The 23,698-nt window shown below is 46.7% G+C and overlaps 1 protein-coding gene across 2 annotated transcripts in view; it reads right to left on the bottom strand.

Annotated features, from left to right (window-relative positions):
• NAV2 (neuron navigator 2) overlaps window positions 1–23,698 on the bottom strand; it is a 394,263-nt gene that overhangs the window by 34,186 nt on the left and 336,379 nt on the right. For both annotated transcript variants that reach the window (XM_053203382.1, XM_053203383.1), the window contains 8 exons: window positions 22,630–22,818; window positions 16,522–16,574; window positions 11,575–11,598; window positions 11,386–11,460; window positions 6,757–6,840; window positions 6,259–6,370; window positions 4,789–4,934; window positions 1,523–1,695 (listed from right to left, as the gene is read on the bottom strand). In XM_053203382.1, the coding sequence (XP_053059357.1) occupies window positions 1,523–1,695; window positions 4,789–4,934; window positions 6,259–6,370; window positions 6,757–6,840; window positions 11,386–11,460; window positions 11,575–11,598; window positions 16,522–16,574; window positions 22,630–22,818 (856 nt within the window). The remainder of the gene's footprint in view (window positions 1–1,522; window positions 1,696–4,788; window positions 4,935–6,258; window positions 6,371–6,756; window positions 6,841–11,385; window positions 11,461–11,574; window positions 11,599–16,521; window positions 16,575–22,629; window positions 22,819–23,698) is intronic.

A 23,698-nucleotide genomic window follows, 5' to 3' on the forward strand; every position in this document is an offset into this window, starting at 1 on the left:
GTCTACAGCGACCCACTCCCTTGTCCAACCCTAGCTCAGTGGCTGTTTGGACCCCAGCCACAGCAGCTCTCTTCTCCTGGGTACTGGCTCATCTTACTAACAGTACCGCAAACCACACAAGCTCCAGGTCTTTCACTCTCGGCCTGGTATACTCATGGGCTCTAAGGGAATGCAGTCCTATGGGGCAAGGGTAATCTTTCTCACTATTCCAGGAGCTGACACCTGCGTCCCCACTTGTCCATCCCAAGCCATTCCTGACGCACTTCTGTCTGTGGAGTCTGGGCCTTCTGTTGTTAGATGGGGCACAGGACTGTCTCCCTATACCTCTGATGGAGCAACGATCAGTGGGTGCTCAGTGGAAATCATGGGAGGTTGGCGACTCTTCCCTTCTACCTACCTAGTTGCCAAGGGGAATAGCAGAGAAGCCAAGGTCACGTGAGCAAACGCCTATCTCACTTAACAGGAGCAGCGGCGCTCCCGAGGAGCTCTGTACAAACTGACTCATCTAAAATTTACTGCCCGTAGATTTCAGTTAATCAGTAAACCACTCAGCCATCAAAAAGAATGAAGTCTTGCCATTTGTAATGACGTGGATAGAGCTAGAATGTATTATGCTAAGTGAAATAAATCAATCAGTGAGAGGCAAATACCCTATGATTTCACTCATATGCAGTGGGATTTAAGAAACAAAACAGATGACCATATGGGAAGGGAGGGAGAGAAGAGATGGAAACAAACCACAAGAGACTCTTGACGATAGAGAACAGAGGGTCGGGTCGACAGGGGTAGGTGGATGGGAGATGGGCTAGATGGGGGATGGGTATTAAGAGGGGGGGGACTTGCTGTGATGAGCACTGGGTGTTGTATGTGATGATGAATCGCTGAATTCTGCTCCTGAAACCAATACTGCACTGTATGTTAATTCACTAGGGGAGTTCATGGAGATGAATCATTTTACCAAAGATAGAACCCTTTGGTAAAGACAATTGTCACCGAGTCTTCTCCATTTTTTTTAACTTCCAAATGCTGAGTGTTGACCTTGGAGAAAAGAGTCAACACCAAATTTTGGTCGCAGAAGAATGGCATCATCTCTTTACGCTCTGTCACGAAAATGAACTGGAACTTCAGCAAAAACTGTGAACACGCGTAACACCATCTTTCCTCCCAGTAAGATGGTTGTAGTTCTTTCCCATCCATTTATCTCGTTCAATCCTTAGGACAGGATAAGTAGCCAAGAACCATTATCCTACTTTGGCAAATAAAACAACGTAAACAGAGAGGTTAAGCAACTTGCTCATGGCTGCTACAGCAACGCCACTGGGACAACGGAAGATTCCTTTCTCTTTCAACCTCTCCAGTCCTGAAACATTGGTGGAAAATGCCCAGTCCTATGAAACACAACATACAAGACCCCAAGGGGCAGATGTATCCTAACAGGACACTTAACCCTTCCTGTTTGAGGAAGTTCCTTGAGGCCAAAGGCATCATCAGCCCAGCGTGTGTCCCTGACAGACAGACTTACAGGGAGTTGGAGTGAGAGCCCCTCAGCAGCGGAGTGGAACCCGTGGAGCCATTGTGTGGTAACTTTGGCGAGGAAGGCAACGAAGAATCTGTCATCTCCTCGATGTCTGAATGAGAGGATGCAGACTTGGGGGACTTCTTCTTCCCGAAGGCTTGCTTGAAGGAGCTGCGTAACTGAATATCCGAGACTGTCAGCCTGGCACGGGCTGCCACCCAACACCCAGGCCTCGGCAACACAGAGACATGCAGACAAAAGAGCAATTAATTCTCCCACGACTCCCCCCACCCCCCAACCAATGACAGAGGTTCCCAACAGCTCTCTTGAATCAGTGCAGTAAGGGAAGAAGAGTTATCTGGTGCTGACAGCTCAAAGGACTGGACCTGTGGGTGACATTCCATGCCTACTCCTGCTTCGAGGCTAGATGCCAACAGCAAGACAGAGCCTGGCTCAGCAGATGGATGTCGGGAGGATGAGGTTACACAGCAACAAAGCAGGATGCTCAGACATGGTGGCGGATGCGGGTGAGATTAGTCATATCAATGGATGGGTTAGCTTGGTATCTGATATTAACGGTGGTCTTGCTTACCTCATTGACCTGCCAGGGAAAACGCAAGCAAAAATGGGGGAGGGGAAGGAAAAAAGACAATTTTTAACAGAGAAAGCCAGTGACAGGGAAAGCTTCGGACTTCTCAGACACGACATGGCTAATGATAAACACCACACACACAGGAGGTTTCTGGTAAGAACGTGAATCTTTCAGGGCATTAGGGGCATCTTCCTCCGTGAGGAAAGGCAAGGACTAGTGCTTCTGGAAGGCCCTATAGTCCGAGTTCTTCCAGCTTCTTTGTCTAGTTGAAATGACGGCCCTCACCTTCCTGTGCTTCTCACCCTATGTCTTTTATCAGCCATCTCTCTGCGCCTTAACTTGTTTTTGGCATGTCTGTGTCTTCTTCTCTCAGCAAGAAGGGCTTCACTGCTGCACTAGGCCCCAATGCAGCCCTTTGGAAGATCTCAGGAGTTCCCGCTATCCTGGCATACGCGTAAGAACAAGCAGGGAACTAGCCACTCGCTTACTACTCAAACAGTGGTTATTTGTGAGAAATTCATCAGCCATATTGGGTACAGGGAACTGGTACCTCACAAATTCCCCACATCATGCGACGGATCTGAAAAGTCCAACGAGAGTATTTATTCTAATGAGAATCAAGAGTTAAAGTGCAGGGTCTTCTCTGAAAGCCACAAGCACGTATTTTCTAGAGCTGAAAAGTTAAGTTTTGTCTTAAAAAAAGGTCTTTTAAAAAAGGGATTTCCTTTTTCCTAAAATCCTTCTTTCCTTCTGAAAACATCCTGGAGGTTTTCTTAGCCATTAAAGAATTCAGAAACAGGCCATTCTGAAATAATTAATCGGATTTTTTTTACCCATCAGGATTTCATCCATAACGAATGGCATGTCCAGCGTGTGGTTGATCAAGTTCCCATTTCCTGCTTTTCACCGTATTTCCAGTTATAGAAACAGAAGGATCTAGTACACAAGCCATCAACCTAAATCCTTGCCTCTCCCTGTGGTAAAAGGCCGGGTGGAAGAGGAGATTGCAAAGATCAGACAGAATTAAGCTTCGGGATGATCTGAGAGTGTCAATTATCCATCCTCCCCAATTCTACCGATAACCTGGAACTGTCTTAAAGCAAATAAATATGTTTTATTTTTTGAATTGGAGAAAATGGATATACACTGTCTTTCATAGAAAAGAATTCTCTCTCATCACCTTGACAATCAAGTCAGACCACAGTTACCAACAATATATTAGAAACAGCAACATACGTTAATCCTCTAAAAGGCACGGCGAAGGAGTTGACTGAAAGCCGTTAGTAACAAAGAAAAAATTTAATCATTAGGACAGGGTTGCACTGAACCGGCCTTACAGTCTTCCAGAGCAAGCGATCAATAACCGAAATCACTCAAACCTCAACTCTTCTATTGGTAGACCTCGCCACCCATCCAAGATAACACGAAATGAGGGAGAAGTATGTGGGATGAATGAGGACGTTGAAGCTACTCTGAACACACGATGCGGTCAGCACTGACAGATGGGGCCCTTTGAGCACTAGCTCCCTTCAGATCAATCTGGGGTATCCCTGTGCTGAAGACAGGGGGCAGCAAATGTCTCAGAACTCCACAGCCTCCACACAACCAAAACTGGGTGGGTAGGGGGCTCCTGGCTGGCTCAGTCTGTGGACTGTGCAACTCCTGATCTCAGGATGGTGAGTTCAAGCCCCATGGTGGGGGTAGAGCTTACTTAAAAAAAAAAAAAATGGCGGGCGTGCGAAATATTTCCAGGAGAATGGGAAAAAAATGCTCCAGACACCACAGCACAGAAATTCAAGCAGTTCATTGGGATTATGGAAACATGGAGAAACAATGTATTGGAAACTGGGTCTATCAAACTGGCTGTTTTGAAGTACAACTCTCCAGTTTTAAAACCTTGTCCTAACTCCTAACATCTAAATTGTGACACTTTTTTTTAATGTTTCTTTCTTTCTTGGAGAGAGAGAGAGGGAGAGAAAGAGAGAGAGAGAGAGAAAGAGAGAGAGAGAGAGAAAGAGAGAGAGAGAGAGAGAAAGAGAGAGAGAGAGAGAGAATATCTCAAGCAGGCTCCTCACTGTCAGTGCAGAGCCTGACACGGGGCTCCAAATCACTAATTGTGAGATCATGACCTGAGCCAAAACCAAGAGTGGATGCTTAACGGACTGAGTCACCAGGGCGCCCCTACACCATGACACTTTTACTTACAGGACGCGGTCAAAAATTGTTTAGAGAATAGTTGGTTTAACGCTGTCACAGCAGTCAATTGTGTCAGTAAGCAGATAAGGATTATCAATGATGACGGGATAACTGGTAACATACACCCTCCACCCCAGAATAGCTAAGAAGAAACCACTGCAGAGTACCCTTGCTCCAGTGCCTGGAACTCTGTGGCTATAGCATGGGATGATGACGACATAACATGTACATGAAATGGAAGATGAGTATGCCACGTAAAGTCTCATGAAACAGAAAAACTACAAGGTGGTGGTGGTTTCGTAAGTCCTGGTGTTTGGCTGAGCACAGCACTGAATTTGGTAGAAACCTATCCATAGGCTTCTTTGGGTCCGCTCTCAAAGGCCTATGCTCTGAAGTTAAGAGCGAGCCTGGGCTCTTTCGGGGGGGGGGGGGGGGGCGGCACTGGTCTGCTAGGACCCACGGAAGTCTTGGGATGCACACTCACCCAATTCTTCCTCTTCTTCTTCTTCGAGTCACTCTCTATGTTGCTGCCCACACTGGAGTGGCTGGTGGCACTGTTGATGCTGGAGACGCTGTCAGAGGAGTGCTGTCTGCGGATGCGGAGGTCTGCAGACTGGGAGGTACCATTTCCTGGAGACCCAAGGCAGGAGATCAGCAGCTGCTGCCTGGAGCCCAGTCCTTTGTCCCAGGGAATGGCTTTTATACCTGAATCCACACACACCCGAGTATTTCCCATTAGACACCACCTTCTGCTCTCAGCAGCTGGTTTGAAGATCCGTGAGCAGGTGGAAGTTACGCCCCCTTTAGTCAATTCAATGAGGGCCCATTCTATCCGCTTCATCAAACAGAAGTCAGGGAGGCTTCAAGACAATCCCCCCCTAACACCAGCTCTCTCAAGCTTGAGACAGGCACCCAATCCTATTTCTGAACCGTGACAAGTCACCTGTATTGTCAGGCCACCCCGAGCCCCATTCTGCTCTGTACCCTCCTGCTTCACGAGCCTTCTTTTGGCTCCTTGGAGATGCCGAGCCCATCTCATCTCGGGGCCCTAACGTGTGCTATTCCCTCTTCCTGGAATGCCCTTTGCGCTTCCTCGGGCTGGCCCGCTCTTGCCAATCCCTCCCATTTCGATCCTGTCATTACTCTTCAGGAGGCCTGACAGCTGAAATAACGGTGACGCCAGAAATCACACTGTCTGAAAGAGCAGTGACACCGAAATAAAATTTGCAGCCAGTTTTCTGCACAAGCACAGAACGAAATCTAAGAGCACTGGTGTCAGAGTCAGAGAGACCTGGGTTCCAGTCCCACTTCTGCATCTTATACTCTGGAAGTGACTCAAGCAGCCCGATGCAGAGAGGACCAGCACTGCGCTCATAAGGTTGTTGCGGAAGCGAACGAGATAACTAATAATTGAAAACACTGAGCGGAGGGGCTTAGAACACAGCGCGTGTTCCATAAATGCTAGCTATCGCCGTTACTTCTACCATGACCACTAAGGCCACTGTTGTGGGAGGTAGAGGGTAACTCCGCCTCACAACTCCATTTCTCCCCGCAAGTAAGACACACACGGATGAAGCAATTCGCTCGGCAAGATTTTCCTGGGCAAACAAGAGATGCCTACTTCAGGGTAGCCCGAGTCGATATGGAAATACCAGAGCACGACTGAGGTTAAGGGCTTCAGGCATAAGGACACAGGCGAAGCGAAACACTTCGCCACTTTGCCGATGAAACATATTTTCTTCCATTTTTGAGACACAGCAGGGAAGAGGCTGAGCCGGAAGAGCTACCTTCCCGGAGGCCTGGAGTTACTGGATTCAAAGTGTTTGCCTCCCAGGACCTGAGTGACTGACGTGGACACACACCCTGGGGCAGGGAGACTGCAGCATGTGTTGTCAGGGGAGGGCTCCTAAGGGCAGGCAGGTTGTTGCCTAGAAGGCTGCTCTCCTTCCTTTACCTTTGCAGTTGAGCTCTGGTGTGTTAATTACTCCATTAATGGCAGCCTGAGCAGCTGCGTTCTGTTTCTTTAGCAGCTCGATGGTTTTTCTTAACTCATTCAGCTCTGAATCCTGGGGAACAGAAAAAAATACCGGTCACCCTACCATCATTCTGGACCGAGCTCAAAAGAAGTGCGACTCGGTTTCAGCACAGGCGGGGAGGGAACGAAGGAGTTCCACAAAACCTCTGTCCTATGTATTTAGGTTGCATCAATCTTCAACGGGCACATAAGCACACAGAAGCCGTAGAAATAGGACTCTGAGATGGGTCACGGGTGCTGGGGCCGCCCCTTCGTTTAGGTCACTTTTGCACTCAACAGACCTATTCTTCACGATTCAATTCCCATAGTTCAAGTGCACTAAAATCTCTACTCCTCTCTGGAACCAAAGAGAGTATTATTCTTAGGTTTGCTGTTCATCCCAAGCAGGGAGGAGGGAAGCACCCTTTCTTCCTTTACCTTTTGCTCAGCCGTCATGGTCAAACTCTGGAGCCTGATTGTCATGTTTCCAAGACTCTGTTCAAAGGCTGCCACCAGGTGAGCCTGGAGGAGAAAAGACACCACCTCAGTTAGATCACCCTGCAAGGCAAGAGAGCCTATTGGGTGCTGGGTCTTAAGGACTGCAATCCTCACCGGGGCCATGTGAGTTAGCCCCCGCCTAATTCTTCAGCCCTTGGAGCCCCAGTCTCCATCTCTCTTTGGGATCCAGTCACTCCAGCTTTTCACATCCTCAAAAATCCCATGCTGCTTCCCACCTCAGGGCCTTCATATGTGCTTTCCCTGCTGTCTCCCTAATTTTTACACAACCTTCTCAAGAGATGGAAGCTCACGCCTTCATGACGGCTCTCTCACGTTCACCCTCAAAAGCACGTGGACTGCCGACCTATGTGCATTATGGTGTCACCGTCAGAGACACATGCACTCCTGTGACTGCTGCTTCATTTCTAGCTCCTCTGCTCTATGGCACTTTTGTTCACTAAATGCCAAGCTCACAGGAGAGGCTGATATCAAGCATGTTTGTACACATGGAGGAACAAAGGGGCGCCTGGGTGGCTCAGTCGGTTAAGCGTCCGACTTCGGCTCAGGTCATGATCTCACGGTCCGTGAGTTAGAGCGCTGCGTTGGGCTCTGGGCTGACGGCTCAGAGCCTGGAGCCTGTTTCGGATTCTGTGTCTCCCTCTCTCTCTGACCCTCCCCCATTCATGCTCTGTCTCTCTCTGTCTCAAAAATAAATAAAACGTTAAAAAAAAATTAAAAAAAAAAACAAATGGATGAACAAAGCGGTTGGCATTATTTTGCTTGTTATAACCCTGGTTAATAAAAAGTCACCGAAAGGCCTATCTGCTACCTCCTTGGAGAAACCTTCCCCTGTTCCTCCAGGGAGTTAGGACTTTCCCCCAAGGCCCCTCTCTACTTTTATACGCTTCTGTTAGAACACGACATCAGACACACCACTATTCTCTATAGTGCTAGGACATCTTGAAAAATACGTATCCCACTTTCAGACATGTTAAAAATGTAGGGAAAAAAACATGTATCTTAGAATTGAGAAATGCGATGTTTTTCTGTCTGCCCCTTTCTCTGCAACCTTCTTCAAGGGTAAGAGGCAAGCTTGTGTCCTAACATGAAGCCTCTTCCTTCCTCTGTACAGCAGCAGGTGAAATATCGGTTGGTTGACTGAGGATCCTGATAATATGGTTAAAACCGAGAATAAAGAATGGACAAGTGAGCTGATCCCACTGACTGCTGTTTCTCCATCCATACAATGGGGGCGATGTCTGTTTCCCTCCCAGGGTTATCGTGAGCCTTAAGTGAAACAACATAGGCGAAAATGGTCTGTACTGTTATGGAATTGCAAAACACAGGAATGAATGGACACTTTGGGGGGAAGGAAGAGGTTTGGGGCTGGGAAAACAATAAAAAATAGGATGAGAACACAGGTGGGGAGAGATAAGAAAGGGCTCTAGGAGAGGGGTGGGAAGATACAGGAGGCAGAGGAAGTGGGAGTCTGGGGAGGAGGGAGAAGTAAGATCTGACTACATATGTAACATTCTAGAGGAACATAGAACCGAGGCACTCAGTGAAGAATAAAAGTGAGGTAACAGCCAGGGGAGGGGTGGGACACTGTCCTGGATTGTGGAGAGGGTCAGCAGACATGTCACTTGAAAGAGGAGAGATGGGAGAAGTCAGAGCTCTTGGTCACTAGACTTCATCAAGCAGGGACAGGTGAGGAGAAGACATATCCAGCATAAACTGTTGGGTCTTTTCTCTAACAGCTGTAGGAGTTATCAGGGAGCAGGACCGCTTATAATAAAAATATTAAGTGGATTAGTCAGTTTCTGACTGCATTGCCCTCTCATCATTAAAAATTGACAAAACGTCGATGCAGTTTGAAATCAAGAGATACGCTTCAGCTGGCGGGGAGAATATGGCAAAGCCAATCAATTTAAGACAGTTTACACAGTGGATGAAGGAAACAGGGCCAGGGCAAAGACGGTGAAAAGAAATGACTGTTAACCTTGCCATTTCAAAGGAACGCCAAGGTTAAATTTAAAGGACTGAATTTCCATTTATCTTAATTCTTTGATTGCCACCCAGGCCTCTACTTGTAGGCACTCGCACTTTCCGTTCAGTTAAAGACAAAAACCTAACCCAAGAAGACTAGCTATTGAGAAGTGTTTTTGCAAACTCAAGAAGAAGCCGTGTTTGCTCTGAAGAGCTAGAGGTTTGCATTTTGCTGTCGAGAGAAAGGACCAACTTTAGGTCACGAGCAACTGTGAAAACACAGGCCGAGAGGCCGTCCCGAGCCTGGTTCAAAGCCACACAACAGCCTTCTGACCAAGTGCCATTCTCACATTCCCAGGAAAACAAACACGAGTGGTATAAAAACACCCAGAGAAGGTGGCTTTGAGTAGTTTGGCCTAGAAAAACAAATACAGCTTGGCCTGTGAGAAAGACGGCAGACAATAAAACACGTTAGGGCTGCCGGTGGTGTGTGGTAAGACTAAATATTTACTTTGAAACAATACTGGATTTCAATGGCTTTTGTGAGGAGCAAAACACACTTTTGGAATAATAACGATGATGTAAGAGACCTCACCCTGAGTCTTCTGGAGCAGAGGGTAGAGTTCCAAATGGCCCAGCGTAAGGCCCTTTGGGCAGCACAAGGCCACTGGAGGAATTAACCCGAGTTTTCTGATAAGTCAATTCATCTATTTTTTGATATGTAGGGGGCACCAATTGAGAGCAGTAATCCTTAACCAGGGGAGTAGCTCCAAAAATCACCTGAGATGGGGCTTGCTATTAAATCTCACATTCGGATTATATCCAGATTGCCTCAGTGAGTTTGGGATTTGGTTTTGGATTTGAATGGTACCCACGTGAAGACTAACCCACGGAACATCTCTGGGTTGTTTTTCTCTTTTAAATAAGTTCTAAGCTTCAAAATTCAGATCTCAATCTTTGATGTTCTTTTGATAGCGTTACTCACGGTGGAAGCAGAAAAGAAAACAAAGGAGGATAACGAAACACACAGCGGCCTGGTACATGAGGGTTTAAAAAAATTCAAACACTCCCAGAAATGTGAGAGAACTCAGGAGAATGAACAATGGTGACAGAAGTTACCAGTTCCTGAGCTTTTAATTAAGGTCAAGTACCACATGAAGCATTTCATGTGCAGATTTTAAGAGAAATAGTTTCCTTCAGTTGACTCAGGCTCAAGCCAGGCATTACCTGGGCAAAAACTCCAGGCAAATGATTGCTTGGAGTACTGACTCAGCTTCCTGGTCCAAGGAAGACAACCTTTTGAAGTTGCTTTTCATCTTACCAGCATACTATGGGGTTGTGCAGGCTGCTTTGGGACAGGCTCCCACACATGTATCTGTGGTCTCAGATTGGCCCACGCGCTCCCGCAGGAAGCCTTGCTTCAGGAACATCTCAGTGCCTCCTAAAACTGCAGGCTTTGCCTGCTAAACTTCAGCCCTCCCTGGCTCATAGCTCTTCAGCAGGGCTGCTTTGCAGACCAGAGGTCTCTGCCTACACTCGGACCCCTTAATTCCATAACCATGCCATAGTCAGGAAGCTTCATGAGGAGGAAATCGAACCACCACACTGCTCTGCTTCAAACACACAGATTCAGTAGGAAACCCAAACTCTCCCCCTAACAGCCGGGAGACAGTGTGATGTGACGTGCCCCTTGCTTTTCTTTGCTGCTTCTTCCTGACTTCCTTCTCCCCTCCACCCGCGCCACTGCCCCATATCCAAGCCATAGATTCTAATTACAATGAGCTTACTTATACTTTCTAAACGCACCAAGACTTCCCCTTGGGCGTCTGCACAGATACATGTATGTGTACACTGGGTAGAACGCTGCCCTCCCCATGCATCCTCCCCTATACAGCATCCCTCAGGTCACCTCCTCCAAGAAGCCCTTCCTGACCCCCCCCCCCCCACCAGACTGAGTTCTGCGCGCCTCCTACATGTTCCCACAACCTTCTGCCTCTCTCTCTTAACAGTTAGCCTATTATAGAAAAGTGTTTTGTCTCTCTGCCGTACCAAAGTACACGAAGATGACAGTGATGGTGTCTGCTCTGCTGTTGAACCCACAGTGCCCGGGGCATAGTTGGCACATAAACAGTTGTTGAATTGAATGCTGGTTGGCAGCCCTTCCTGAACACGTAATTGTGCATATTGTAATTACAGAACAGTCAGCTATTTATCTGGAGCCTTCGCTTTTTTTTTTTTTTCTCCTGAAGATGAACATTTGCAGAAAGAGGAAGAAAAGGGAAATGAACTTTTCTGACCACTTAATGGATTCCAGAACTGATCACCTGACGACCCAGAGAGCTAAGTATCACCATCCGCCACTGCACAGAGGGGCACGTGCAGGCTCAGAGGTGAAAGAAGCTGCCCGAAGCACAGAGCCAGAAAGTGCCGGAGCGGACGTTTACACTCACGATGCTCAAAGCTCCTGCCCTTCACACTGTACTGCTTCCATGGTGCTCGGGGGCAGGCGGCCGTGAGGAAATGTCGGAAGGGAGCAGTGGCTGCCCCCCCCTCCCATGGCTACCACCCTGCATCTGTACTCACATTTGCTGTCAGCTGGGTGGTCAAAGCTGAAACCTTTTCCTGTGAGGCATCCAGCTCCCGCCGCAGCTTGCGAATCTAAAGACGGCAAGGGACAGAGTTACTTGCTCAAAGCGTCCATTCCCAGCTGGAGCTGGGTGAAGTAACAGATAATAGTGACAGAGGAAATCCAGCCGGCAAACTGTTCCTTACCTCTGACTGGCACTTTTCTTCTGGCTGTAAAGAAATCATAAGGGAAATTAGACCAGTTGAGGAACAAAGAACAGCACAATGCAGCCCGCGGGGAAGAGCACATTTGGATGCTGACAGAAGTCCCGAAGTTATGAGTTTTGTTCCTGGTGTTATTTTTCTGGATAAACTGGTTCAGTTAATTTGACCAATCAGAATGGCCAAATACAAACGGCATATTATTTTAAGAAATTAGGAAGACTTTTGGTTGTGATTTTGGTTGTGAGGAGCCCCTCTGCTCCCGTGTGGAGATAATAAGTTTGGGTGCTCAGGAGAAGGTGTGATGAGAAGGGGATGAGCCAGGGTAGGGATGCCAGATTTAGCAAATAAAAATAAGTATATCCCATGCTACACTGGGGACAATTTATATTAAAAGGTTATTTGGTTTTTTTTTTTTAATGTTTATTTTTGAGAGAGGAGGAGGAAAAGAAGAAAAAGAAGGAGGAGGAGGAGGAGGAGGAGGAGGGAGGGGCAGACAGAGGGAGACACAGAATCCAAAGCAGGCTCCAGGCTCTGAGCTGTCAGCACAGAGCCCGATGCAGGGCTCCAACTCACGAGTCGTGAGATCATGACCTGAGCTGAAGTTGGACGCTTAACCCACTGAGCCACCCAGGCGCCCCCGAAATTATTTGTTGTCAATCTGAATTTCTAATTTAACTGGGCGTTCTGTATTTAATCTGGCAATCCTAGCTGGGGGAAAAGGACTGTTCACGGGGTAACTGCCCATGTCATTCCTCCCTCTCCTGTTTCCGGGGCACTGCCTCCGAAGTGAGGGAAGCTGGGAGCCCCATCAGCCTGTCTGCTGATTCCCCAGGTTGTGAGAAAGAACAGGCCTTCACCTTCCTGCTGCCCCAACTCCAGTCCCCCAGTTTCCTGCTACTCTGGGAAGTAAAGGTGAAGCCCGTGGGCCCTTGACTGGCAGAATCTTCCATCCAGGGCCCTGTGTCTGCGGTGACACAGCCACCTGCTAGCCAGGGACCATAAGACTACCTCTCTCCTCCTATAGGGGGAACCTGCAGCAGGGGGAACCTTTCTTTCACTCTCCTTGGGTTCTCACAGGGGCCCAGAAAGGAAGACACCCCCCCCCTCCCATTCTGGGCAATGTTGGAAGTGTTCCCACCTTCTCTCCACCCCTCCATTTGCACTTCCCCAGGGTTGGAGCAGTGACTTGGGAGCCAGGTAGGCGAGTGAAAATCAGTAAGGACTGTTTTGTCCCTGGGTGCTAGATGTGTGTCTTAAGCCAATTTCACCAGTGATAAACCCATTATTAAAATATCAGCATCTGACTCTGGTGTCTACTTTTATATTAGTTCAGAATGCAGAACTACCGGTATGATTCATTAGACCCTGCAGACCCTACACCCATCGGCTGGGGCAGGTGGGGGCTGTTTCCTGTCTGGTCTCCCTTCGCCCTGTTCCTCACCCCATTGCCCTGACTCCTGATCCTCTCCAGGAGGGTCCTTCCTCCAGCTGGCTTCGAACAGCAGCAGCTGGGTTTTAGGAACATGGGGGGCCAAATCGTTTAATTCTGGCAGTAACCCCACAGAGTAGGTCTGTATTCCTTCTGAGGCACAGAGAGGTTAGGTTATCTTGCCTGAAATCACACAGCTGGACACTCTCATCTAAGAAACACTTTCAGGAAAATGCTGGGAGGTGTCCTCAGGACTTCCTCTTCCCTCTCTGGGAATATTCACCCGTCCCTCTTTATCTGTTCATCCATTCATGCCCACTACCACCACCTATCAAATATTTGCTGATATCCTACTATGTGCCAGGCACTGTTTGAAGAACCTGGGATACAGCTGTGAGCATGACCAAGTCCCTCACCGCATGTTGCTTACAGTCTGGTAATAAGTAGCATTTACGGGATGCTTATCGTGTGCCAGAGACTGTTCTAAGCCCTTTCTACTTTTTAGTCTTCATAACAACCCTTTGGGTAGGTACTGACATTATTCACTTACATTTCACAGATGAGGAAACTGAGGCACAGGGAGGTTGAATAATTTGCCCATGGTCACAGCTATTAAGAGGGAGAGGTGGGACTGGACCCAAGGTAGTCTGGCTCTTGAGTCTAGGATCTTAACAAACACATTCTCCTGCTTTTTTACTACAGCTACCTTCTTATGGAGGCCTTCTAGAAATAAGGTCCCTGACTTTTGAGTCTGACCCAAAGGACAAAGTTAACAGTGAGAATGTCACAGCTATCTAACATTTGGGCGGCTGACGGAGGTCGGTCAGCAGGGTGAACCATCCATATAGGATGAGCCCCACTTCTAAACACTCCTATCCACGGGCCTAATACTCCCCCCCTTCCCCGTACCTCTGCCACTGTCACTCTGCCCACTGTCTCAGGGTTGGACCCCTGTTCTTAATCTTACCCCCAGCTGCTGCTCTGGGAGCTCTTAAGTGAAGCTAGGAGCCTCCCTCCATTTAGCAGTTCCTGCCCTCTACCGGCCAAGAAAGCCGGTCTAATGCCCGATGTAGCACCTTCCATTTTCAAGGCAAAGTCTACTCCATGACTTCTTCATGGCAGTTGCTCAGCAACTGTTGCCTTTTCTTTCCTTTATAATTATAATCACAGGCAATTTTCAGCCAGGATGAGCATTCTTGAATATCCAAGAATTACAGAGATTTCAGGGAAAAACCTATTATCATCCAATAAGAGCCTTCAACAACACTCAGCTCTTAAACAGACTCCTTGGTCTGGGTTGGTGGCAACTTACGAAACTCCAACAATCTCTTTTTAGAACGAGAACTTGTTCGCTTTAACATTTGCCAAGGTGTCTGAGTCTCAGAATTCTATTATTACCAAGTGGCTGATAACAGATGAGGGACCACATGTCCACGCTTGGTGGCAGCAACGTAGTCAGATACAGTTTGGAATTCGCAGACTACTCTGGTGTGGAAACAGGCAAATGTTAGACTTATTTTTTTTTTTTAAGTCTGCAAAAGTAACCTATATGCTCAGAGAAGGCACATGTAGAGGACAGTATAGGGGAACCTTTGATCAATGACTTGGTGGAATGTCAGAAGTTGTGGGCACCTCCTCTGAGACCATTGGCTTCCTGACAGCGAGGACAAACTGACAACTACCCGGAATAATGACATAATTTGCACAAAGTCATATAGTGAGGAAAAAAAGATTAGGCCTTGGGGCTCTTGTCTAGTTACATATGAAGTTGAAACTTATTATTAGGTCTTTGGTAACGTGTGAATTTTTATCAACTCAGCATAATTTGAAATTTCATGAAAACATCAGCTTCCTGTCCACACACCCAGAGCAAGAGCGACCGAAAGGCCTTGGATGCTAAGAGCCTCCAGCGGGCTGCACGAAGGCAGTGCAGCCAGGAAACGCAAGTGATGGCTTCCTAGGCGGGGGGAATTCATGCTCTTTCCCTCCAAGGCTGGCCGGTGCAGGCCGGCCCCCATTTCTCACTCTTCTGAGAAGAACCTTCCTGCTCCGCGCTGACGGGAAACCCCGGGCACTCCGCTGGGAAAACAAGGGGCTTGGGGATGGCGATGCCTGTGGTAGCCTCTGCACCCACCCTATGGAACTAGAGTCCCAGGTCCCGAGCTGTCCTTGGGTGCGTCTGGCTTCCTCCTTCAGCAGCAGGCTCCTCTGCCCACCTGCACCACATCCTTGGGGTGTAGCCCAGAGCCTCACATCCACACAGGGCCAGTAAATCCTGTCAAAGCAGTAAATCTAGGTTTGAAAGTACTATCTTGGCACCCATGTCGCAGAGCTGCCCTCTAGAAGACAGGACTTCGTGTATGTACTAGTTGAGATTTAGAAGGCCATGTCTGTGGCTTTCTTAGTAGGTAGTGGCTTCGGCAATCCCTCTTACTAACCAAAGTGAGGACTCTGTGATGAAATTTCGGACAAGGTGACCGGCTGAGGAACGAGGTGTTTGGAGGTGGCAAGGTGGGTCGGAGCAGAAAAGATCCTTTCTAGGTCCTTCAAATCAGAGCATGTCAGCGCTCACTCAAGTCTGTTTGTGCTTGCTATCGGCCTAAGAAAGAGCAGTTAGGCTCTGGTCTCTTTAACTTGACTCCAGGATGGCCTTTAAACTTCTAAGGGGCCATAGACAGTTTGTCCCACGAGGTCTCTAGCCCAGGAGCCTGGTGTTACCAAAAACTGACTTACTAAAATATCTGTCCTCCATGGAATTAAGGGCTAAAGGATTTCCAATTCTTAATTAGTAAAATGATTTTTTTCCTATAGGAATTCCCAAGTTAAAAATTTTAAGATAAATAGTCATGCACAGAGCTATAAAAAGCAAAAACCTCTGAACAAATCCAGTACCATCTTTCGATTCCATTTGGCTTTTGTTCAGTAGACCACTCAGTGATGATAGCCAACCTTCGAGAGATTACTCTGTGCTGTGCACACTGTATTTAGTGCTTCCCATGCATTTTCTTATTTCATTCAAGCCTATTTTCTGAACACCTACTATATGCTAGGCTTTGCTCTAGGCACTAGGAATGAAAACAGAAAAAGTCCTTGCCCTCAAGGAATTTATACTGTTGTGAAAGGTCATCTCCCTCACCGTAGGGGCTGCTATTCTTTCCACTTCACAGATAAAGAAACTGAGGCAGACAGAAGACTAGGTTATTTAAGGCCTTTCTTTTCTAAGGCTACCAGCAGGTGGCCAAGCTTTTCACACATTCTAACTAGTTACCACCCAAAGCACAATGCCACTTTAACAAAGTGAGCTCCTGCCTTATCGGTTGATACATTATGCTCAACAGCTGTTTGTGAATTTCAAATCTTGTTCCCTATTAAACGATTCCCTTATAATGGAAATGCTTTCTCTAGGAGAAATGATTTTATATTTTATTCTTGATACACTTGATAAAGGAGCCCCGGTCCTCATGATCATAGCAATGCATACAGCATTGATTTATACTCACCGTAGAATAAATTGAAGACGTGCTGGAAACCAAGGACAGCGAGGATCCGTGAACTGTTTAAAACAAAAAAAAAAAGGTGAACTGCACAACCGGCTACTATGGAGTCTAAGAAGGAGAGAGGAAGAGAAACTCAACATTATAGGCAGCTTAATCTCGCCTGGACCCAACTTTTCCTCATTTGGTGACAGAGTCAAATAAAATAATTTGCTAAGGGAGTCTCTTCTCTTTTAGCACATTTTTTCCCTACAACCTCTAAATACCTTTCTCCCCTATGAAAATAACACATGATTACTAAATAAAAGTTTTCAAGTATAGAGAAGTGTTAAAAAAACATATTCACTGCCATTATCTATGTGACTCATAATTCTATTACCCAGAGGCAACCTGGTACCTGTTCCATTCCAGCACATTTTACTCCTTTCTTTTTTTTCTAACATATTCCTTCAGGGTTGAGATTGTGTTGCACATCTATTTCGTACCCTGCTAGCAACTCTCACTTGTGTATGCACAAAGATGAGCCGATTATTATCAACACAGGAGGCTGGCTGCTGACCATAGCAAATTCATTCTAGATGTACTTGTAGTAGAGCACTTGTCTAGAAGATACATCTACTGAAACAGAGATTCTTCTTTCGATTTCTACCATGTGTACAAAATGACAAGCAAGCGGTGTCCTCTTTTTCGTTCCTGACTGGTACCTTTGACTTAGAACCGTCTTCACACCCTCTTCGCGCCCCTTCCTGTCCCCAGCCAGGGGAGACATTTTAATTGTTTTCATACAACTTTAAAACATGGTCTTTTCTTGGACTAGGTATCCCAGCTGACTTCTCTTTCTGGGAACTAGATTCTTTAATGACATTTTCTTAGGAATCTCTCGACAACTTTGTGAAAGATGTAAATATGCCCGTGGAGACGTCAGAGACCTTTAATTGGGCACAGCTTTCCTGGCCACGAGTGGAATGTTCTACCCCCACACTCGCTGTCCCCTGTGGTCTGAGAGTGGGAGGCTGGGGAGTAACTTTCCACGTGCACTAAACGGCTTGCACTTACCACCCAAGAAGCGAGCTCAACTTAGATCAGCAGTCGGCAGAAGCTACCTGCCCACAAGATATCCGACCAACCGTTCAGCCCGCCACCCAGGTGTCTCCACACTGTGTTCCCATAAACCTCCCGACCTCCAGCTCTTCCTTTACGTGCTCCTATCACATTCTGAATCCCGCACTTGTCTCTCGAGCATGCCCTTCGTTGCACTCATCTGCCTCAGAGTCTCTGCCCACGCAGTTCCCTTTGTTTAGGACGCTTCTCATTTCTGCCTACCCACATCGCCAGGATCAGCTCAGACAATGTCTCTCCATGGACCTTTTCCTCGTTTCCCTGCCCGCCGCCACTGGATGCACCTCCTCCCTCCTCTGAACCCACACAGTTCCTTGCTTGCCTGTCCAGCCCTCTTCTCTCTTAGAAGGAGCCTGCTTTTCTGAGGCTATCCTTATACCATCACTCACATCCACCTTCCTTAGCAATGCTTAGGGTTACAGATCTTCTCCACCCACGACTTCTCTGGCCCATGGCCCATAAGAAATCAGTTTATGGTGTTCATGGCCAATAACGGCTTTCAGTGTTAATACGTTCAGATGTTAGCAGACACCTCTCATGCTCCAACCTAGTGGCCTCATGTTCTAAAGGGGTAAGTAACCTTAGTCCCATGACACGGGTAGTAGGGGCAGATTATACTGGAGGCCAAGTTGGGGGACCTTTTTTTCTTCTCTCTAGCTCGTACACACAGACTTACTGACACTGCCTTCAGCAATATCGTAGTGCAAGCTTAGGGCCGCAGGCGGAGAACAGCATATCTGGCAGGCTTCAGTGGAGGTAATTATTTTTCTCTGCAATTAACTCCTCTCACTTGGTAAATAGCAATAGCAAGGCCAAAAGAATAGCAACCCAAAAGAAGATTTCTTGATTTCCAGAGTCAACCCCAAACTGAATGTGGCTTGCCTGAACCATTACAGTTGGCCTTGTTTCAAGTGAACTGAACCAAATCAGAGCCTGGGTTATGTGGCTTGGATACTTTTGGACAGCAAAACGCACACAAGACCTACAAAGCCAGAACAGCAAAAGCACGCCATGCATTTCCCACCCTATACCCATAGCTCTAAAGCTCTGAAGCTACGAGGCCCAGCAGAGGCTTGTGTGGGCCATCTCTGCCCCTGAGTAATCTGAAATCCAGAGAGGTTAAATGGTCTGCTTAAGGTCACACAGCATTCAGGAACAGGATTGCTGATCAGAAGTCTGGAGATACTTTTGCCCTTGATTTACTGGTTCTACTGGATTTACTGGTTTCTGAAAGGCTTTTTTTGTTAAAGCCTTCTGGTATGTTTTAGAATGGTTTCCCCAGCCCCTCATCCAACGTACACAGACACAAGCTGCAACCAAACAAGCGAAAAATGCATATTTGAGAAAAACATGTTTTCACCCCCTCTTTAAGCACAGGTGTGCGTGTGTGTGTGTGTGTGTGTGTGTGTGTGTGTATAGACACAGTGAAACAACAGGGCATATTCTAGCCAATAAAGCAATCAAATGCCCCTGCTGCTACACCTGGCATCTCATGTATGTATGTATATATATATAAATATATATATTCAGCTTCATATTAATCAAAGCGCTTTCTCATTTACACTATTGTTTGAAGTGATCCCCATCACCACAGAGAATTTGTAGGTAATATTCCCAGACAGCGCAGGAGTGGCTACCACTAAGAGACAAAAGAGTCATTTAAGACCCAGAGAAGCTAAGTGACGTGGCCAAGCACACACAGCTAGTCAGGAGCAGAGAATGTGCATCTAGGCATTGTATCCTACTTCTTGCTCCACTGCTGGTACGATCAGATGACAAGGAGACACCGTTCAGATGGCAAATGGACCACCCTCTGGAAGGTGAGCATAAGTGAAAACAGAGAACACACTGATGAAGGATCAGGTTAAAAAAAAAAAAAAAGCCCAGTTGTGACCAAGGCAGAGCCAAATGTCAAGGTAGGACTGAATAGAGAAACAGAAGGCTGAGAATCGAGAGCTTAGGACCTTAGCCCCCAGGCTACTTCTTCTGCCTGGATTTTGCCATAAATAAAACAGCAATGAAATGGCCCTTGGGGAGGAGGATAAAACCAAACATGACAATTTTAACAATAGCCACCACTGACTGAATACTTGCTATAAACCTCTTTCGAAGTCATTTTGCATTAAATGCTTTCCGGGATTTATCTCACCTAATCTTCCCTTCAATCCTCTGAAGGAGGTACAATTATTTTCTACCTTTTAGCGAACAGGAAATAGGCTGAACGGGGCCAAGTCCCTTACCCAAGGTCTCATTCATGGCTAACAACAGACATGACAGGATTTAAATCACAAATACGACTCAGGGGCTAGAAACACAAGTAAATTGCAAAAAAAAAAAAAAAAAAAAAAAGGATTTATTAACAAGCTGTTCTGTTCCTATGGATTCCATAAGAACTGATTTAGATTGCACTAGCAATTAGGGATGATTGGTAAAGTCCCTGGATTTTTTTTCATCCAAAGACATACATTTTAAAAATGCCTTAAGCATCTCCCTAAATGTGCGCTATTAAAGTTGACTCTGAGTGCATAATGCATCTGATGGAAATTAATTTACCTGAAATAACTTTGAAAGGTTGCATCTGGGCCATGCCTGCACCTAATCTACATATTTATGATTCCAACTTCCTTCAAAATGGAAAGTGCTAATTAAATCCCACAAAAACCTCACACAAGTACTTGTGCTAATTCTTTTTAAATTTCTATCCTGCTTTCTGGCAGATGATATACCTAATGGACTCTTGTAAGGAGGTTCTATTTGGCCCAAACATGAGATGTAAAAATTTCCCCCAACTGTTTCCACAACACGGGGATTTAAAAATTCAAAAGGGGGGCGGGACTCTTTACCCAGAGGAATTGAAAACACCTAATTGCACAAGCTCTATTTTGTTTTTGTAATGTAATATCCCTGGAAGAAAGAAAATCAATTTGATGCAAAATTTCCCAAAAGATGAAATTGTTACGTGTTCATAGTATATCGACAGCAGTCCCTACCTTCTACCTCTCAAATTTGAGTTTTACCTCTGCCCTTCAGTTCCACATCACCATGAATCATTAGGGTTTACAAAAGTCTAGACACTGCTTGTGGGCAAGCATTTTTTATCAATGTCACTTTGACATCCCAGATATTCAACGGTTGTGCTGCCTGACAGCTTGATTCCAGATGGAATAAATAAAAGCTCTCTGATGATGATACTGTAATGGTTCTGGATCTTTATGAGGCGAAGTCTGCTTGTTTGGACAAGTTTCAGTTCTGAACACGGTGTACTCAGGTACACACACGACAGGGAAGATGAATAGAGCACAGGACCCACTCCCTATAGGAATCGTCACTGGGAGGGCTGGGGGATGCTCTGTGGCCATGCTTGGGCCAGCACATTGACTAGAAAAAAGTTCAAGACAAACTGCCTACTCCTTCACCTTAGGGTCAACATATCCACTATTACTACTGCCCTGAGTGGTTAGAGAGCTCATTTCTAACTCTTCAATACAGCAAAACACTCTTTGGGAACTCAGGCTCCACCCTTCCTTAATCCTCTGTCCCAGCAGGCTCCCAAATATGGATTTACAGACTTGCTCCCTGTCACTCACTGGATGTCACTGGACACAAGTGACACATAAATCAGGGTGAAGGAAGGGACTGAAGTCTCTAGGAAGATGAACCAGGGGGCTACTGCCCTGTAACTAAACTCTTAAAATTTTTGTAAACAAGTATACACTGGGCAAAAGCAGAAGCTTTTATTCGGTTTCTTTCCCTCTTGATTTGTTCAGGGATTTCTTAAGACAAGTTTGTTTGTTCTCTCCTCCCAGAAGGATGCTGGGCATATACTTTCCCACTCTTACAGGGGCTGGGAGTAGAGGAAAGCACCCATAACACCCTCCCCTCCTCCACATTCTCTTCTGCCACTGACACACACACACACACACACACACACGGCACAACCAGAGCTATGGCCTTAGCCTGGGCTTCAACTGCTCTGGGAGTCCCCATCCCCTAGCTAGGGACTCCTAGTTGCCTAGCTGCCAAGACATCTCGGCTGACACTGAGTCTACAGCCTAGGATGTATAATAACGTTACTGGGTTAACATTTGTATATGTTATTGAATTCTCATAATTTCATGAGCTGGTTTCTATTACCACTCTCAAAAACAAAAAACAAAAAAAGGAAGTACAGAGACACGAAGCAACCCGTCTAAGATCATATACCCAAGTTGGAGTGCTAGATTCAGACCTTCGAAGTCTTCCTCTATCTTTTTAACCACTAGTCAAATGAGGACTGATTCTAATGTCCTGTCATTCCCACCTTCAGGAAGCTTTTCAGGGGTGAGGCTGATGCCCCTCCACAGAATTTTGACTGCTTGCTTCCCTAGCTCCCACCTTAAGTGAAAGAACAAAGGGACAGAGAGATGAACCGGGTTAGGAAGACAGCTGGCAAAGAAGCCCACAGCTATGTTCTCCCAAAATTCTGATTAAAATGAACAAAACATAAAGATCCGACCCAACGTATTCACAATTTGTGAGCAAAGAAGAAAAAGGGCATACCCGAAGGGAAAGGGTTTAACTGAATAAACTTAATAAACTGAGAGATAGAAACTTCTGGAGCTGCCCACAGGCCCCCAGAGCCACAAGGGTGCGTCAGCACAGGGAAATGCACTAACTCTCCAGAAACTCACTCTGCCAACATGGTGAGCCAGCAGCGGAACCTCAAGATGGAGGCACATGCCAAGAAGCTGTGGCCCGAGTCCAAGAGGGAGAAGCCCAGAGTGGAACTTGGTCAGCTCCAAGTTCACTCATGTTTCTTCAGAAGCCTCTTCCCTGAAGTCTGCGAGGTCAATGAAGAGCCAGACCCTGCTATTCAGAGCTCCCCAGCCCCAACCCCCAGAGTGAGTGAGATAGCTGGCTGCAAACCCTTAGAGGTGGGCTCTCAGGTCATGAACTTGGTGTGGAGGGCCAATTAACCACACTGCATAACCTCAGATGGTAAACCTCCTTGCTTACCTTCTTCAAACCCATCCCGGAATGACCCCGAGCGGCTCATGGTTCTGCTCTTCTCATCCAGGGACATGGAGCTATTCCGGAATCGGCTGTCAGTGTACGGGTCATACTGCCCATCGGCATTGGAGAGGCTGTGGGTCCTCAGCATGGTTGGGTTGGACAAGCTCATCTGGGTAACAGTGGTGGGACTTGCTGGAATAAAAGGAAAGGAACTGAAAGGTTGGAAGTTCACGTCTCTGTGCAAATCCTGGATGGGGACGGTGAGGGGACTGATTGGTATCAGCCACATCTGTCCATGCCAACTTCCCTCCCTTGTCTGTTTTCTAGAAGGTAGTCACACCAGCATCTGAATAACAAACTGAGAGCTAAAAATAAGGGAGGAAAGGTGGGTCAGTTCCAAAGCAAGGCTCTGGGCTTCAGCTTTCCAATTTGGCACGTTCGGACAAGCTGGTGTCACCTTCCAGGCATGAGCTAATTACTCCCTGGGCTCATCTGGAACAACTCCCTCTACAGCCAAAGCCCAAAATAGTCCAACCAGGCTTTTGATCAGACGGGAAGCATTTGTGCATGACAAGAAACTCTTGCCTCAAAGAGTTACTCCGGGAAGGAACAATATGAACACAGGTCTCACTGCCTCCAACGGGGCCCACTTGGTAAGGGTGCCTAAAAGAGCTTCAGTGCGAAGGGGTACATCCACCTTGGCTCAAACGAGCTTTTAAAATTAAAGTCCTTTTCCATTTCAGTAAAGTACAGTATTTCCAAAGTATCCATTCACAGTTAATTAAAAATGAAAAGTCAAGCCTCACTTGATTACAAGCCACACCTGTCCTTTAAAGATTCTGTGTTTTGGGGCACCTGGGTGGCTCAGTCAGGTGAGCATCTGACTTTGGCTCAGGTCATGATCTCGCATTTCGGGAGTTCAAGCTCCACACAGGACTCGCTGCTGTCAGCCTGTCAACGCAGAGCCTGCTTCGGATCCTCTGTCCCCCTCTCTTTCTGCCCCTCCCCCACGTTTGTTCTCCCCAAAATAAATAAATATTAAAAAAAAAGATTCCGTGTCTATTATTCACAA

Source organism: Acinonyx jubatus, chromosome D1 (genome assembly GCF_027475565.1).
Source record: "Acinonyx jubatus isolate Ajub_Pintada_27869175 chromosome D1, VMU_Ajub_asm_v1.0, whole genome shotgun sequence".
Lineage (NCBI taxonomy): Eukaryota > Metazoa > Chordata > Mammalia > Carnivora > Felidae > Acinonyx > Acinonyx jubatus.